General features: G+C 35.0%; 1 protein-coding gene across 15 annotated transcripts in view; it reads right to left on the bottom strand.

The window, feature by feature from the left end:
- Positions 1 to 17,787, bottom strand: part of ADGRL2 (adhesion G protein-coupled receptor L2) — a 178,002-nt gene that overhangs the window by 17,021 nt on the left and 143,194 nt on the right. For all 15 annotated transcript variants that reach the window (XM_081145430.1, XM_081145432.1, XM_081145425.1 and 12 more), the window contains 7 exons: positions 16,107 to 16,290; positions 9,520 to 9,645; positions 9,032 to 9,237; positions 7,800 to 7,973; positions 6,170 to 6,379; positions 5,021 to 5,241; positions 3,517 to 3,583 (listed from right to left, as the gene is read on the bottom strand). In XM_081145430.1, coding sequence (XP_081001556.1) covers positions 3,517 to 3,583; positions 5,021 to 5,241; positions 6,170 to 6,379; positions 7,800 to 7,973; positions 9,032 to 9,237; positions 9,520 to 9,645; positions 16,107 to 16,290 — 1,188 coding nt within the window. The remainder of the gene's footprint in view (positions 1 to 3,516; positions 3,584 to 5,020; positions 5,242 to 6,169; positions 6,380 to 7,799; positions 7,974 to 9,031; positions 9,238 to 9,519; positions 9,646 to 16,106; positions 16,291 to 17,787) is intronic.

The following is a 17,787-nucleotide window of genomic DNA, read 5'->3' as shown; positions in this document are numbered from 1 at the left end:
GACAAGGAGGAGGGGCTGTCCCCACTGAGCGAGTGTTGCTCGTCTCCCTCCGATTCCAACACAGCCCCCTTTGGCCCTCATTCTTTGTCTTTCCTCTCCGGCATAAACACTACGGAGTCTGAAACACAGTATCTTGGGATAGGTTGAAAGGTGTTATGTACCAGTGAGAAAGGAGAAAGACAGAGTTGCAGCTATGTACACAAAGATTTGTCTAACCCTGGTGGGTACATGGCATCATTCAACGATTCACAGGCTGGCAGGGCTGTGTTACATGCTGTATGTCAACTCGCCAGCCTAAAAGCCCATACTGGTGATCAATTTTGGAGATGAGGCAACTCATCCAGGAATTAATCACATTTCAGCTCCACCCTGTACGTGTACGTGTGTATACGTGTGCTTGCACATGCATGTGTGTACACAGGTAAACAGGTATATAGGCATCTCAATAGAATTCTGTGTAAAAGACTGACAGCAAATTCAGAAGGAAAAAATCTTTTCCTATTTAGCTAAAACATAGTAAATCCCAAAATGGGGGGATTCTTTCTCTTCCAATGACAAATGACACTTTTACCTATCACAAAATAACAATTGTATAAATTATCGTTTAAATAACCCTCCAGCAGTTTGCCAATAAAATGAATCACTACTTAATGATATGCACAGCTCATCACCACCCATACTGATGACATGAGAAATTTAAAAACAGAAAAAGGGTCCACGGATTACAGGAATGCACAGTTTGTGTTACAGTCATCAACCTGCTCAACTGAATCACATCCGCCTGAGCTTAGCAGCTTAAAATTCATTCCACAGCTTGCAGTGCTGACATGGACACGATAAGACAGAAGAACAGGAACACCACTCTGAAGTAACCCAACTGAACTGCACATGTTCTGACCCTTTCTGCCCTCCCTGGAGCTTTTGCTGCCTGGCAAATGCAACTCTAAAACTGCACTTGTATCTCCAGATCTTTGCTGTTAGCCAAGCAGAAACCGATTTCTCCCAGGGACGAGCAGCCAGAGAGGTGTTCTCTGAAGAAGACTTCTAAATGAGTGTGTGAGCTGAACTCTTACTGAACTGAATTAATTATTAACGATGCAGATGGAGCTGTCCAAATGATAAGAATAGCTCCTGAGGTGTCATGATCCAAGCTTTCATTAAACCATTTCAGGCATACTAATGGTTTCCCACTGCTCATTACTTACAAGCACTCTTCTCATAGATATAATAACTCTAGTGGCCCGTAGGCGAGACATTCAATAGAAACGCAGAAGTGGGAAGTTTCATCTTCCATAGCATGTTATTTTTCTTCATAGAACATTATTAAAGATGTACACTTATTTAATATTACTAAGCTTTAACAGATTCAATTCAGAAAATTTGGAAATGAAACATTTGTTATAAGAGTACTCCCTAAAAGCATAGAGGATACTATATAATTTATATTATTAAGATTTGTGTCTGAGCTACCCTTTAAAAGTCCTGTATTACCAGAAAAATAAATGCAGGTAAATATATTATTATTCAACAAACATGTATTCTACCATCCTATTGTATCTCAATTCAGGCGACACGCAAGACAATGTTCTACACTCTATTTCACTCTGTGTCTGCGCTGGGACGGTTAGAGGGCAAAGCAATTGCGAGAGAAGAATTACTCTCAGCATCTTTAACTGTGATTGCTACCTGCTGTTTTGTTTTGTTTTAAGTTGGGAACACTGCTCCCCAAAGCCCTTCACATCTCAACTTAGATGATTTGGTAGGCGATAATAATGACACTGTAAATGGGCAATGTAATAAAATGTCCTTTCCCTCTTTTCTTGCTGGAAAATAAGTATATGTGAACATTCACTGCTTCTGCCACGTGAAATGTTTTTTAGTACTCTAAAGTCAGTGTTTATCCTTAGAGACAGAAAATAAACAAAGCTGCAGTACAAAAGAAGTAAACACATATAGAACCAATATCCTTAAAAGGGTCTTCACAATTTTCAACATATCCGTAAGCTTGGTCAAGGGCTGAGGGGGGAAAAAGAAGCTTGAGTCTTTAAGGACCGTATCCCTTCATGTGAGCTATTTGTTTTATAATTCGAGATAGGTTTAGGCAGTGTTAACATCAGTAAACCAAGGACAAAAACTGGGGCAATCATCTGGATTGAATAATTCCAATGAGAAATCCACTTTGCTGGTGTGATTCATACAGGCATTCACCTCAAATTTTCATTTTGCTTTGAATAACTGTGTAAAAAATTCATTTTAGTGACAAATGTGCATATACTTAAAGTAGTTTTATACTTCCTTGAACTACTAAAAATTTTTCTCAATTTTATGAAACGCAAGTTAACCAGAGAAATATCCTAATAGGTTCATTTGTGTCACTTTTAAAAGAAAAAGAATGGTTAACCTGTAATCAAAAGATGTAGGAAGTATCTAAACTTGTTCATGTTTCCTTTTCAATGTTGTAACGGTCAATAACACCTATTTCTAACGATGCTATGATTAGTGAAAAGTTTTAAATACAGAAATCCAAGTATCTTAGCAGCCACATTTTTTTGTTTCAACTATATTTCAAATATTTGACTAACACTAACGTAAGAAGTTTAAAAAATACCTAATGTCAATATACTTATATCATATTTATTTTAAAATAAAAGCTAGCTGGTATTTTAAGTCTTAGAAAACTAACTTTATTTCTAATGGACCTAAAATGGATTTATTATTCACTCATTAATCTAAGCTTAAAATATCTTTTTGACCACCATATAGTTTACAAAGTGGTCCCCTCGATATTTCAAGTACCCACCTGGCACCATACAAAGTTATTACAATATGATTGACTATATTCCTTCTGCTGTACTTTACATCCCCATGACTATTTTGTTACTACCCATCTGTACTTCTTAATCCCTTCACCTTTTTCATCCCCAAAGCCCCTCCTCTCTGGCAACCAACAGTCTGTTCTCTCAAACTAATACAAAATAATGTTGAATGCAAACTGTAATGGAAAAAAAAAAAATCACACACACAAAAAAATCTATCCTTAAAAGAACTTAGGGTATGGACAATTAAAAGTACTAAATTACTGTGTGAAAATTAAGATAATAAATATTAAGTTAATGTTCTTTCACTTCCATAAAACATTCATTTAATTCATAAATGCCATACAAACTTGGTATAGCACTAATATTATAGATTTTGGAGACAGAACTTCCTGAATTAAAACTCTTCGTAAAAACACTCCACTACTCAAAAACAATATACGCTACACATATCAGTTATTCCCTTCTAATTATCAAACTCGTTTCACATCATGCAATCTTAACATGGTTTATATATGAGTAGATTTTCAAACATTATGACATGACATTTTTATCAAACTAAATTAGAAATGAGAAAAAGTACTTTTTAGAGGAGAGAGGATTTCAGAAACAGTACTAATTACAATAAAACAAATTATCCCCTTTTCAATAGCACTGCTAAAGCAGCAAGCTAGAAATGAAGGGAAAATAGTTTGCTTACCAGAATAATGAAAGAAACAGGTCCAATGAAACTCCATATAAAATAGTTATCAACTTGAAGCCAGCAACTATTATGAAAAGAAAAGAAGATGTATTAAGTAGCTTCAATGGACCCTCAACATCACAAGGAAAACTGAAATTCAAAAATCTAATGAACAAAACTATCTTTGTATTTGCCTCTGAAAATTCATTTGTCATGGACAAGAACAGTTTTATTAATTTTGAGTTGGCTTTGCCTTAAAAAGTAGTAATTTATTTACCTACTGGCTTTCATTTCAGTTTTTAAATTTGAGAAAGACGCAGTTATGTTCGTATGAGGGAATAATAAATCCCACCACATCCCAATCCCTAATTCTTTTTTTTTTAATTTTTATTTTTGTTTAAAGTATTACAGATGTCCCCTTTTCTCCCCAATGACCCGCTCCCCCAGTTCCTTCCCCCTCCCCAGTCACTCTCCCCACCAATCCCTAATTCTTAAGACCTCCGACTTTCCTAAGAAAAACTTGAAACTCAATATTCCAAATTATTTCATCATGTTAAAGTTGTCTTCAATTTTTGCCTTTCCGATCTATATGTGAGCTAAAGTGCTTAACCTCTATGAAACACAACAGACAAAAAAATGATTGCATTATGTTTGTTGCAAAACTGCACAGCATAAATATAATACCTCAACTGGGAATGGATGAATACTAGAGGAAAAAAAAATCAAAGCATCGACTCCTACAGTATTAGAGTAAATGATGCATAAACTTATTAAGACAGATTTCACTTAGTGGTTCATTTTTCATATAACACTGAATCCCCACTGAATTTCTTTTATTTGTCTTTCATCATCTGTACAGTCAAAAAGCTTTCTTTAGTCCAAAGAATCTTTATATAACTAATTTTATCAAAGGAATAAATAAACAGAATTAGAAGGCAAATTCATGCCTCCAGCAAATAAAATCCTTAGAAACATGGCTCTGTCCTACCTTCTGTCACTTTCCATAAATATCTATATTTTTATAAATGAAAGACAGTGACTTATTTTAAGCCTTTCAAACTGCCTGATAAAATATTATCAAAGTAAAACATATGGGGAGGAATGTGCTCCTGTCTCAGTTCAGAATGAGAGTTAGCTAGAGGGTCCACTGCACAAAGAGAGCTAATGAAGCATTAGCTTAAAACTGAGTAGTTAAACCTGTCAGATGCTTTAAGTTCAGAAGAATTTTTACTTAATATCTTTCTAAAGGCCAAAAAGTTATTTACTTTTTCAATTTGTTTCAGGTCAATCTTTTGTGTTAAAAAGTAAGTCCGTAATTTAGAATCTGCCTCCACAGAGTACAGATCCTCTGAACCCAGAAAATTACAAAAGACTTGATTGTAATTTGTGCACGGCATGCCCATTCTCTTTCCAATAAAGCTTTCAGAGGCTATTTGAGTCTGTCAGGGAACCTCACTGACAGCTAACAGGCTTTAAAAAATTATTCACTTGAAAAACACTCAGGTCGCTTGCAATTACTTACGCTTTTTTTGTTCCATAGCTGTTATAGTCGATAGCAGCTGAAACTCCAACCACTGTGGCAGGAAACAAGTAACCCGCAACATAGTAATATTTCTTCCTTGAATATTCACTTTCAAAAACTTCAACTAACATTAGGTAGAGCTGCACACCTTCTAAGCACATCCAGGCAAAAGCAGCCAAAAAGAAAAAGTGTAGAAGTCCTGCAAATATTGGGCATGCGATCTATAGAAAAGGGAACAAACAGAACGAGGGAGAACAGGTGAATGTAAACGGCCCGCTCCAAAGCCGAGGGTCCCTGCGCCGGTGCTCACGACTCTCTCTAAAATACATCGTTATTTAAACACTGCTTTCTTAAAATTCTTTTTTTCCCCCCCCAAAATGGAAATACTGCCAAATTTGAAGAATTTAATGCTTATAGTATAATGCCAGGTGTGCTAGAAATTTTTTCACTATAAGACATCACTATTTGTAGTGAAATAAAAAATTTTTTTTCAAGGAATAAGAAAACATATCTTAATTTCTCTTCTAGAATTATCCATTATTAAATCTTTAATATTCTACTTGGAGATGATCTGTTTCCTAAGTCTGCAGAACAGCTGTTTCCAAATATATTATTTCTATTTTTTTATGTACCAGAATTTTAAAAATTTGCTTTGATGACACATACCTCAGCTCTAATTACCTAACATTATTTTCCTGTCATATGTGGAGGATTCTTACATTCACCCCAGTGCAGGTGAATACAGGGTGAAAAATTACTAAGTTCTGTTTCTAACATGGAAATCTCATGACAAATAAAGTGCTCAGAATATGAAGAAATGATCACTGGTCAGAATAACTATGTGAGAAAACTAAAATTGTAAAAACAGGGTCTTTCCATTTCAGTAACCCCAGCATTCTGCTAATCAAATTATGTCTTAGTAACAACCCCCAAGAATGCAACTGTACCTAAATATGAGAAATGAATGAACTCATGACAACTTTACTTAATGACTGGGCTGTCTTTTCATTTACTACAAATTATCCTTCAATTGTGCCATGTCAATTAGATTGTTACGAGGTCAAATATTAGTATCAGCATATGAGGGGATTCACACTTGTCATAATAATTTTCAGAGATCCAAGGTCAATAAACTGAAGGGGTACTTACCCTGTAGTCTGTCTTATCAATGCCTATTAGAAAAATAAATTCAGCAATGAAAAGGTTGATACAAAGATTCTTGTGAATTGTATTACGGTCACTCTGTAGGCCACGGAAGAAGCAGAAGGTAAAAATGCAGATGGCCAGGCAAACAAGGGAAATGACAATTCCCACCCAGGTGATAACTCTAAGGAGTAATTCGTGAACTCCGTCTTTGTACTGAAAATAAAAACAGATAAGAAACGTTAATATTCCTCATTACATCAACTAAAGGTGAGATAGTTTTCAAATGTGATAGCTCATCTGTTAATACTGAGCTCTCTGAACATTCATGTGTGTTCAAATAGGGCTCAATACTAAAAAGAAATTTTGATCATATAGGACAGATCAATATCATCAACTTTTATATCCAAAGAATGACCTATGAAAGTGTAAGATTCTACTAGAAAGTAATGCAAGAGCCCAATTATTTCAAAGTAATTGAAATAACTGCCTATATAAACATATAGAAAATATACTTAGTTATGATTTAAAATACTTGGTATTTAAATGACTTTCCCAGCTAACGTACAAGTCAAATTTTAAGTGTGAACTTTCCCTTTGGGTTTTTATATTTATATACTAAGAGTTGAGTACACAACAGATCTGAGAGCTTTCATGCTAAAATATTTTTATCTTCTGGCTATTATTTTCTTAATCACAAAAAGGAACACTTCCTGGGTATATACCCAAAAAACTCCAAAACATGTACGTATTCGCAAAGATATATGCCCCCGATGCTCATTGAAACAGTATTCACGGTGGCCAAGACATGGAAACAACCAAAGTGTCCTGCAATAGAGGACTGATAAAGAAGATGCGGTACATGCACACAATGGACTACTACTTAGACAAAAGAAGGGATGAAATACTGCCATTTGTAACAACGTGGATGGCCCTTGAGAATACTATGCTAAGTGAGTCAAGTCAGGCAGAAAAAGCTAAGAACCATATGATTTCACTCATATGTGGGATATAAAACTGAAACTCATGGACACAAACAAAGGTGTGGTGGTTGCCAGAGGGGAACTGAAGAAGGTCTTAATATATGGTGATGGGAGAAGATATGACTTTGGGTGGTGAGCACACAGAACAACATACAGATCTTTTAACAAAGAAACCCACACCTGAAACCTATATGTTCATATTAACCACTGTCACCCCAATTAATTTAAAAAAAAAAAGGAATCCTAAGAAACATTCCAGAAGCCATTCCGACCTTTCAAAGTCTGCAGTTTTGCAGTGTGCAAAATGATTAGGAAACTTAAAAGTTGTGAAATGAGATTTGAACATTCATGATGAGGTGGGTATTAAACTTTAGAGCCCTCTCTCTTTCGTATGACCTATTGCTGTTCAGTCCCCAACCATCTCTGCCAAAGGAGAAAAATTTAGAACAAGTCTGTAAAGCCCATGATTTTGAGATGGAACAAGAAATATAGTGCCAAGGTTTCCTAAAATACATGGCCAGTGTACAAACAATTAGAAGTCCACATTACTCTGCTTTTTAGTTACAATTAGCACCCAAAGAAGGGATTGTCAACAAGCTGTTTTGAATCTCTGAGGTTTTTCTTTGCTACTAATTAGAAGTGCAAATACTTACTGTAATTTCTCTGTGGGCCATGAGAATTGCAAAATTGGTTAGGTGGCTGCATGCACACGTTGTACGAGTTTTATTAGTGTCAACCAGCTTGCAGCCCTGGGTAGACCAATATCCCATCATGGTTCTCTCTGAGTAGTTCCAGAAGGAGCAGTTTGCATTGAAATAATTGTCAGGCTGGGAAATAAAATGACAAGATAAAATTAGGATTTTACACTCTAAGATGGCAATAGCAATTGTTTAATATGTGTAAAAGGTAATTTAGATTAAACTTTGCATGTTTCGGACTATAAAGTTTTTCATCAGCAAAACTGTAGACTACGTTATACAAGGCAGATACCGAACTTAAAAGGGGCTTTATAGTCCGAAACACTAAAGTGTACCCTAAATTACCAAAGACCCATTTTACACAATTACAATTTCCATCTTATGATTTTACATTCTGATCGTACGACAGAATCATTTCTTTTCCTTTTCTGACATAATTAGACCCATGAATTCATTCTAAGAAAATTCTATAAGAACCAAGTGTTTTAAAATCCATTTCCCACGCTGGGCTCATTTTTGTTCTCAGTGACACATGAGCAACGTTAAGGTTCTTAAAAGAGCGAAATCAGCTGCAGCAGATATAATATCAATACCACACAAATTTATTTTTCTTTGCCCCTTCTGGAGATCCACTGGGCTATCGGTGGGCACTTTTCACTCTACATATAACAAATGCCAAAATTCTTCAGTCTTCCAACACAGTGTAATTCTTTAACTACCAACTTGTACTCTAAGGCATGTCTCTTCAATCCTAGATTTTTAAAAGCACAGTACTTGATAACAATTTTGTCAAATATGATCAATAAAACCAAAAAAGATCTGCCACTCTAAAAAACCAGAGTCCTGTCAGTTAACACTCTGGTATCCTGCTGCTAAGGCAAGAGTTAATTTTCATTCTAAAACAAATTACAGTCATTTACATTTTCCTGTTGATTACTGTATTAGCTTTCATTAAGAATACACGTAAGTTCTAATAATCACTGAACCTCAATTAGTTTTATGTTCACAGACTTAAATAAACTTATCTCTTTGACCTAGTCCAACATTTGAAATTCAAATGAAAAGATCCTTCCTTCCTCTCTGCCATCTCCCCATTCCCCCTCTCCCCATGTCCAGCATGTCAGCTTTGCCTTCCTTCCTCGCTGGTTTTATAACCTCCCACTACTTCACTAACATACATAACTTACATCAATGTGTGGCAGGGTGAAAAGCACAGGATCTGTCAAGTATACTCGGCTGGATTCTTTATTGATTGAAACTGAAATGACGTGGGAATTCACCGCAATGGTGCTATTACGACCAATAAAGTCAGCGCCCAGTTTTATGGTTGCGTTTTCTGTACTGAGGAACTGTCCCAGGCTCCGGTAAATGATGAACACCAACTTTGCAAGTCCTAGAAAAATACAAACAGTCTCATGACTTTACAGGTACTGTGTTTACTACTATTAAAAAAAAAAAAATTATATTAAAATAAGAATAAAATGAAAAAGTCCTTATGGAATCTTTATTTAGATTGAGTTCACTGGGAAACAGTAAAGCATTATTTTAAACCTGCTTTTAAATGTTAGGGGGTATTTGTTATATAAGGAGTCAAATACTCAGCATTTTAGTGCGAAAAGGTATAACTGAACAAAAAAAACCTGTCCACAGGATTTAGAAGACGGTTCCATCTTACCATTCCTGCTGTTCTGTTTGACAGTGTTTGCAGAGAGCTGGATTGAGCTGCCTGCTCCTTTGATGCCCAGAGGAAATTTGAAGTCTTGGACCTGTCCTTCTGTACTGAGTACTGCAACTTCCAGAACTGGATGAGGCAAAGAAATAAAGAAGGAGGAATAGGAGAGCACTGTTTAAACTACAAAGAGCAGATGATAATTGCACAAAAAACAGTTTCTTTTTATCTACTTACAAAACTTTACTGTTAGGGTTCAACAAAATATGAAATAAATTACTCTAAGAAGTTCTTAAGCCTTGACTATTCTAAAAAAATTTCCTATAATCATTTTCACATATTACATACGTTTCTGTGTAAACATTTTCTTTATAGTTTTATATTTTTGGTCATGAACTAATTCCAGACTTTTAGCCTATGAATATGAACAGTGTATGAATTCATAACACAAAAATTTCAAAGTTTCATTTAAATTATTCAAAACATTTCAAAATGGTATTTTTGGCTCTTTATGTTAAATAACTTTTCCATGGGTATTTACATGTCAATGGGAAAACTATGAAGTATAAATCTGAATGTCTTTATTGCATGTATACATCTATTTATATGTATGACACATTTTAATACATAAGACTACACAGGTCAGTTTTGCAATAATATATTTTCCTCCAATTTCTAAATGTAGTAAGACCAGCAAAGCTTATTTAGGAGAAAATGTCTGGCAAGATATTAAAATTCCCCATTAATTCTCACTAGTAACCATTAATCTTTACATATTTAAGTTGGGCAAAATAGGCCCCATGTGCCAAATCTGGCCTGCCACCTGCTTTTGGAAATAGAAGTCTTATTGGAACACAGCCATGCTTACTTATTTACATATTGTCTTATGGCTGCTTTGGTACTGCAATGCCAGTTAAATATTTGTAACTTAGACCTCATGGCCTGGAAAGCCTAAAATATATACTATTTGGGTTTTCACAGTAAAAGTTTGCCAAGCAAGGGCAACACATATTCTAACTAATTCAATAAATACAGTCCATATATTTTCTCTGAATAACACCCTCTCTAATGATGTAAATCCTTGCAAAGCTATTTCTATACTTAGACAAACATGTATGTGTACACACATACACACACATGATGAATTTACTCCCTTTATTCCTTTTCACAAAAATGAGCTTATACCATTATAGAGTAACTCTTGGATATTTATTTATTTCTTATCTTTCAGAACTTTGTTTTGTAAAATACATATAAATTTAGCTGTGAATAGGAAATCATAATCCTGGGAGATTTTTATATGCTATCAGACCACATGTCAAACAACTAAAATACAAGTTTATCATGAAAGTCATATAACTCCTAGAATTCAATGAGCTGCAGAAGCTTACTGAAATACTTATTTTATTGGCCTATGCTTAGAAAGATTAAGCTGGTGGGCAGATGAATGACCTGCTCTCCTCATATCAGATGTGTGGGTAGGGGGTAAAGGGGAATTAGAAGAGTAACAAAAATGCACATCTAATATATGTCTCTTTCACGGAAAGGCACTCTAAATCGTCATTCTTAAAACAGGATGGAAGACAGGGTGAAAAAAGGAAATCCTTTGAGTTTCATGAAATGCTCCAAATACAGATATACATGTACAAAGAGTTCATTTCATTCAACAAATATTTACCTATTAGTGTTTCTGAGTGGCATGCTCTACCACTCAAAAATTCTATTTCTAAGCATATGTGTGCGTATGTCTAGAAGGCACACATACATTTGAACAAGACGACATATAAAAACTTTCACTGTAGTTTTCTTATAGTATCAGCAAAAAAGCATAAGCCACTAAAATATCTATCACTGGCACACAAATAACTCTGAAGTCTTCTTAGATCAGATGAATGAACTAGAGATGCATGTATCAACATGCATAAATATGAAAATTATCATAGCAGAAAGAAAATGTTCAATTACATGTGTAATGTGAAATCATTAACTTTAAAAACATAAAAAGTAATTGTTAAATGTACATTACCAGCAGAGCAAAAAAAAATATTTTTTTAAAAAGCTTACTAATGCTAACAAGCAATTTAAGGATGACAGGTTACTCCCTTCTTGATCTGATCAGGAAAGAGGCGGCCCAGAGGATTTATAACACATTATCTAAAACTATTTCTTTCTCCCCAGTTCTGAAGTGAATATGGTAAAATACTAAGATGAGGCTCAGCTGGGTGACTGGAACATGTTTACAATATTCTCCATTTCTGTGTGCTTGAAATAATACATGTTCAACGGATTCCCTGAAATTGAATAAACGTGATTCATAGGAGCAGAGCCTCATCGACAACTAATGCCGTAGATAGGATTTTAATATATTCTCTGACCCCTTTCTCAAATTCGTCATAGAGTACCTGCTGCAATGAGAGGAGAGGGGAAGTAAGGAAGGGAGCACACAGGGAAAACTATGGCTTCAGCCAGGAGACCCACCACATCGCAGGCTCCATCAACCTGAGGCCCGGGGTAAAAACCACATGGAGCAGAGCCAAAGCCAAGCCTCCAATGGTGACTCGGCAGGACAAAGTATAAACCTTCTCTTGTAGGGAGCTGCTGTCACTTTGGGGGTTTTGTTACTGCAATGTAACCAAGCTTAAATCGACAGATACAATCATGCTGGCTGCTAAACCCATTGGGAAAATAAATGATAGGGAATTTTATAATGGATGAATTAGGCTGATAATCCTGAACCACCTAATCAATCATAAGCTCACAAAGAAAGACAATCAAACATGTGCCTCTTGAATAGGAAGCAACAGAAAGTTATTAGGGGGGAGGGTGCGTAAAACCTACACCTGACCTGATCAAGCCTCCTGATCTAATTATCAGTATATATCGATCATGGTAAAATGGTAACATGAGGATGAAATATGCCAAATCCAGAATGTGGGATATTCTACAGACAAATTATCTGTTCAAGTTCTTCAACAAGAATGAAAAAGGTTTTAAAAAATAAGCTGTAGGCTTTTAATTAAAAGAGACTTGAGCAATGTATCAATCAAATGTAGGACATGAACTTTGCATTTGGTTTAAAAAATTAAGTAATTAAATATTAACAAATTTATAAAAATCAAGTGCATTTAAGCACCTGTTTGTTATCTTTTGAAGCTATTTTTGTTCATTTTTAAACTATGACAATGACATTGTGTTTTCTTTTTTAAAAAGTACAGGATATTTACCAAAGTATTTACAGTAATAATAACATGTTAGGATTTGCTTTAAAATAATACAATAACAAGAAGAATAAGTGAAACAGGATTAGGGTAGATGTTGAAGCTGGGTAATAATTTTTTATCAGAATTTAAAACTTCTGCTGCTCTCAAGATATCATTAAGAAAAAAATTTTTAAAGTCACATACTGAGGAAAACATGCAGAGCACATATACTCAACAAGATTTGTATTGAGAATATATAAAGAGTCTTTATAACTTATTACTGAAAACAAAAAAAAATTAAAAATGAGCAAAATATATGAACAGACACTTCACAAAAAGATATATGAAAGGCCAATAAGCAGATGAAAAGAACAATTATCAACAAAATGTAACTTAGCAACCATACAAGGACAAAATAAGACCAAAATGAGATGCCACTACAAACCACTAGGCTAAAATTAAAAAGACATTTGAGAAGATAACCTTAAATGTTTGTAAGAATGTGGAGCAACTGGAACTCTCATTGCTGCTAAGGGTATAAAATGGTACAATGACTTGGGAAAAGAGCAGCTTTAATAGTAACAGTCAGAGTAGAAATAACTTAAATGTCTAACAAGTGAGTAAGTGTACAAATAGTGGTATGTCCTTAAAATGGAATACTACTCAGCAATGAAAAGGAGTGGACTACGGATGCTCGCACCAGCATGGATGAATCTCAAAAACATTATTTCTGCATAAAAGAAGCAAGGTCAAAAAAGAGTATATGTGGTATGGTTCCACTCAACGGAAGTTCTAGAAAAAGCAAAACTAAACTACAGTGACAGAAAACAGATCAGTGGTTGCCTGGAGCTAGGAGTACAAGAAGACTGACTGCAAAAGAGTATAAAGAACCCTTTTGAGGTGACAGAAATGCTGACCATGCTGTTAGGTAAATGGGTGTACATTTGTCAAAACTCATCAAACTGTACACTTACAACTGTTCTTATTATATATAAGTTATATCTCAAAGTTGATATTTAAAAGCCATATCAGATACAGTTACAGCAGATATAATTATACTATTTTTATGAGGTTATACATAAGGGTAAACCATACAATAAAGTAAATTAAGGGTTCAAGGAGAAATCACTAAGGAGAAAAATCAAACTGTCTTAATAACCAAAGACACTACAACCATATTCTAAATGCAGAAAAGAGAATCCAGAGAGTGAAGACATAAAAAGATAATGGGCCATCTTATTCCTCCATCTAAAACGGGAATAAGTCCTCAGGAAAAGTTGAATGTAATCCTCATACTAAATCATGTATAATATTTGTCGCAAGACTGTTCATATCTTAGAAATAAAAAGACGTAACTATATTAAAATATGTAAAATGACTTTGACAGTAATAATTCTTGGGTAATCCATATTTGCATATGGTTCAGGGCATTATTTTTGAGAAGTCAAAAATGTGTACTACAGCCCGGCCGGGCGTGGCTCAGCGGTTGAGCATCAACCTAGGATCCGGGCAATCAGGGTTTGATTCCCGGTCAAGGCACATGCCTGGTTGCAGGCTGCAGCTGATCAATGACTCTCTCATCATTGATGTTTCTATCTCTCTCTCTCCCTCTCTCTTCCTCTCTCTGAAATCAATAAAGATATATTTAAAAAAAAAAAAATGTGTACTACATCCTATAGGAATTCCCACCCATAATGTTCTTTAAATTAAAAATTTAAAAACACACACACAAAAAAACAGTATGAAGAATAATCCCTTAGGGCTCTGAAAACACAGAAAATATATTAGGAAAAATATATTCCTGGACATTTAAATTTGCAGACTATGTTTCAAACGGAGATAAAATATCTGAGACATATCCTCAGAGTTGTTCTGCATTATGCAAAGCTAATGGGAGCACAGACTATCAACCTGGCCTGTCAAATTTTCTGGCACACTTGGGAGAAGCATAAGAGGGAAATTTCAGTTTGAGGGATTTTTGTTTGTTTGTTTTCAAAACAGTCCTTAGAAGACTTAGCAAACAAACTGAGGCCGTAACATGCCACTTGAGATAACACTTTCCATGACTCATCTTTGTCTACACTCCTTTATCCTCACAGGTACATCACTGGGAACACTTGAGAAGACTTGTTTAAGGTATATCTTAGGAATTTCATTATACTAATAAACAAATTAACCTCAAAAATAATAAAAGCTTTAGACAGAAGGGGAGAGCTTTATTCATTCTGTATTACTACTAAGGCTAAGGTAGAGTCCCACTTTCCTTGTGACTGGTCTCCCGGATCAGGACTGGCCAAATTACTTGGACTTCACTGAATTTGAAGTTATTGAGTTATGTATCCTAAAACCTCACAGTAAATAAAAACAGGATTTTAAAAATACTTTCTTTCTTTCTAGAAATTCATTTATTTAAATAAAGTTTTGAGTTAAATCCAAGTTTCATAATCTGGTTAATGTCTCTCTCTTCTAAATACCTTACTTTTCAGCATTTTTTAATATAAAGTCCCATGATTTAAGCTGACACAATTAGGTAATGAGATATGGCATCCCAGATAGCAAGACTCTGTTCATTATCTGCTGTTCCAGATATATACTCTTTTGGTGAAAGGCTAGTCTATGGGGTTTTTTTACATTTACGCTTGGGAAACTTTTTAACTTCATTTACTAAGGGGCACTACAAAACTTCATCTAAGCTCAAACTCGCTGAGCTGAATAACTGACAGTTTTAAATCAGTCAAACCTAAATTAATATAATTTTACTGTACTTCTTTCAAATATCATCACAAGTTAATTCTTGACTCTTGTGGCTAGCCCTTTAATTCTAAATCATGCTTCAAAACTTTCGGCAGCTATTTTGCAATCTATGAAGCATGGGTATTCTGCTTTACAGAAGATGTAGTTCACTGACCACATTTTCACCTGAAGGTAGTTGTGTTTAATACAAACATTTGCCTCAAATTCTGTTTGCCTAAAATATCTGACTGGGAGAACACATTCCAGAAAGTTATTTAAATTCATTAGGAACATAATATATGAAATGGAAAAGCATTTGACACAGTTCCATAGCAAGCACTTTCATTACTTCAGCAATCCATATTCAGGCATTCAAGCACTCTAACACATTTTTCCTTTAATGATTTTTCAGTTGGAATTTAAAAAAAAACCACCACCACCACATGACACCAACCTTTAAAAGATATAAGAAAAATTTTGGCTTTTGCATTAATTTTATGAAATGTGATCAATAATGTCTCTTGTTAGCAGACAAAAATACTTCAACAAAAGAGAAGTCTGGCCCTGAGAAATAACTCATTGGATTCAGAATGGAAACATCATTCTCTTAAACATCTGTCTTCTAAATCAAAATTAAAACCTGACAACAGATTCACTTACCAATATTTTCTGTGGGCATTGAGACTCTGGTTGGTTCTACCAGATTGTCAGCCAGGACAAAAGCTCCTTCTTCCAAGGTATCCAGTAACATTGTTGCAGTGTGTGCTTGCTCCGAAGAATTCATGTGCTTCCAGGATTCCAGAGCTTCAGGTTTCAGAAGGTTGTCCACTGTGTCAACAATTGCCTGCATCCATTAGGAAACCATCATTAGTTCTGACTACTTCTAGTACCAAGGTGATTTTCAATCACTGACTAGCGACAATTGTAATATTTATCTGTCATGATGATTTACTCTTATTTCAAGATGGAAGAACACCTTGACAACATATATCTGGTCAACTTATAACATATCTTACTATTGCAAAACAGGATTAATTGAGGATTAGTAGGCTACTATTTGATTATAAAGAGTAAGTGTAAAAAGATGGCTTTTTCGTTTATCTAATCATCTCAGCTGTTGAAAAGATAGACAACCAGCGACAGCTCTTAACCTGAGGTATTATTCTTACATGCACAGTCACTCCTAGTTATAATCTCAAAACTTGAATGTTCTAAATAGAAAACACTGATGCCTCTGGAGTAGCCTAAGAGTTATGCTTGAAAAGTAAGACATTGTTTTTTGGAATGTGAACCAAAATTTAATAACCAAAATTGTGCCTTATAACGTTGTCTATTAATTACCACGGGGGAGGGGAGGATTTCAAAGTCTGTAAATTATCTGTGAACATTTTCACTCTTCCAATTCCCTGTCCAGCTAAAAAATTCTTGAGTATACCTTAATTCACAAACAGTGATCTGTTTTTAAAGGAATCAATAAAGCAATCAAAATATTTAAAGCCTATACTAATAATGTAATGGAAACAGGAAGGCAGAATAAAGTCTCCATAAACACCCAAGTTGTAAAGATTCACGGATGTAGACTTATTTTATTATTACGCAAAATAACATTAAATAAAAATATAACCCCGTCAGCTAAGCAACTGAAGGCAGGTTTTTGTACTGATTTACTGTAGCTGTCTACTAACTATGGCTTGGACAACTGAAATCACTAGATTTATTTATTCTATCCCATTTACCTAGTCGTAATGTGTCATGAAGGCCAAATGTAAACTGTCCTGATCTACTGGTAATCGCAGATGCAAAAAGAACATACATTGTACAAAGGACAACAAAAATTGCTAATTTGAGAGATTATATTAAAATGAGCAGGGGGAAAAGTTGTCCGAGGCTACTGTCAGAGTAAGATTAATTAGCTTAATCCATCTTAATATCCTTGTTCTGTCTGCCTTGTGAGCCACCACGACCTTCCTGGCAGGTGAAGATACTTCCAAGGGGCATTAAAGGCTTTTTTCTTTCTCTATTGGGAGATAGAATACTCAAAATGCTCACACTGATACTGCTGCAGCCATTAACTAGAGTGGAACAGAAATTGGTCTGCTGAGGCCAGATTCATTAGTCACCGAGAAATACAGACTAGAGCCTCTAATCTAAGTTACAAATGAATCCTCTGTCACAAAGCAAGAAACCGCTTCATTTGCATAGTTTAAATCAGCTTCTGATTGGTAATTTTAGGAGTTTTATTAGTCTTATCTGAACAGAGAAACTCATCTGTGACATGCTGGAAATGACACTGGTCAGAAATTAAGGCCATAGTGACATTTACTATGTATACACATAACTC

The sequence above is a fragment of the Miniopterus schreibersii genome, assembly GCF_964146895.1.
Source record: "Miniopterus schreibersii genome assembly, chromosome: 8".
NCBI classification, from domain to species: Eukaryota; Metazoa; Chordata; class Mammalia; order Chiroptera; family Miniopteridae; genus Miniopterus; species Miniopterus schreibersii.
Note: the sequence above shows the minus strand (reverse complement) of the source record. Positions and strands in the feature narration are given on the sequence as shown.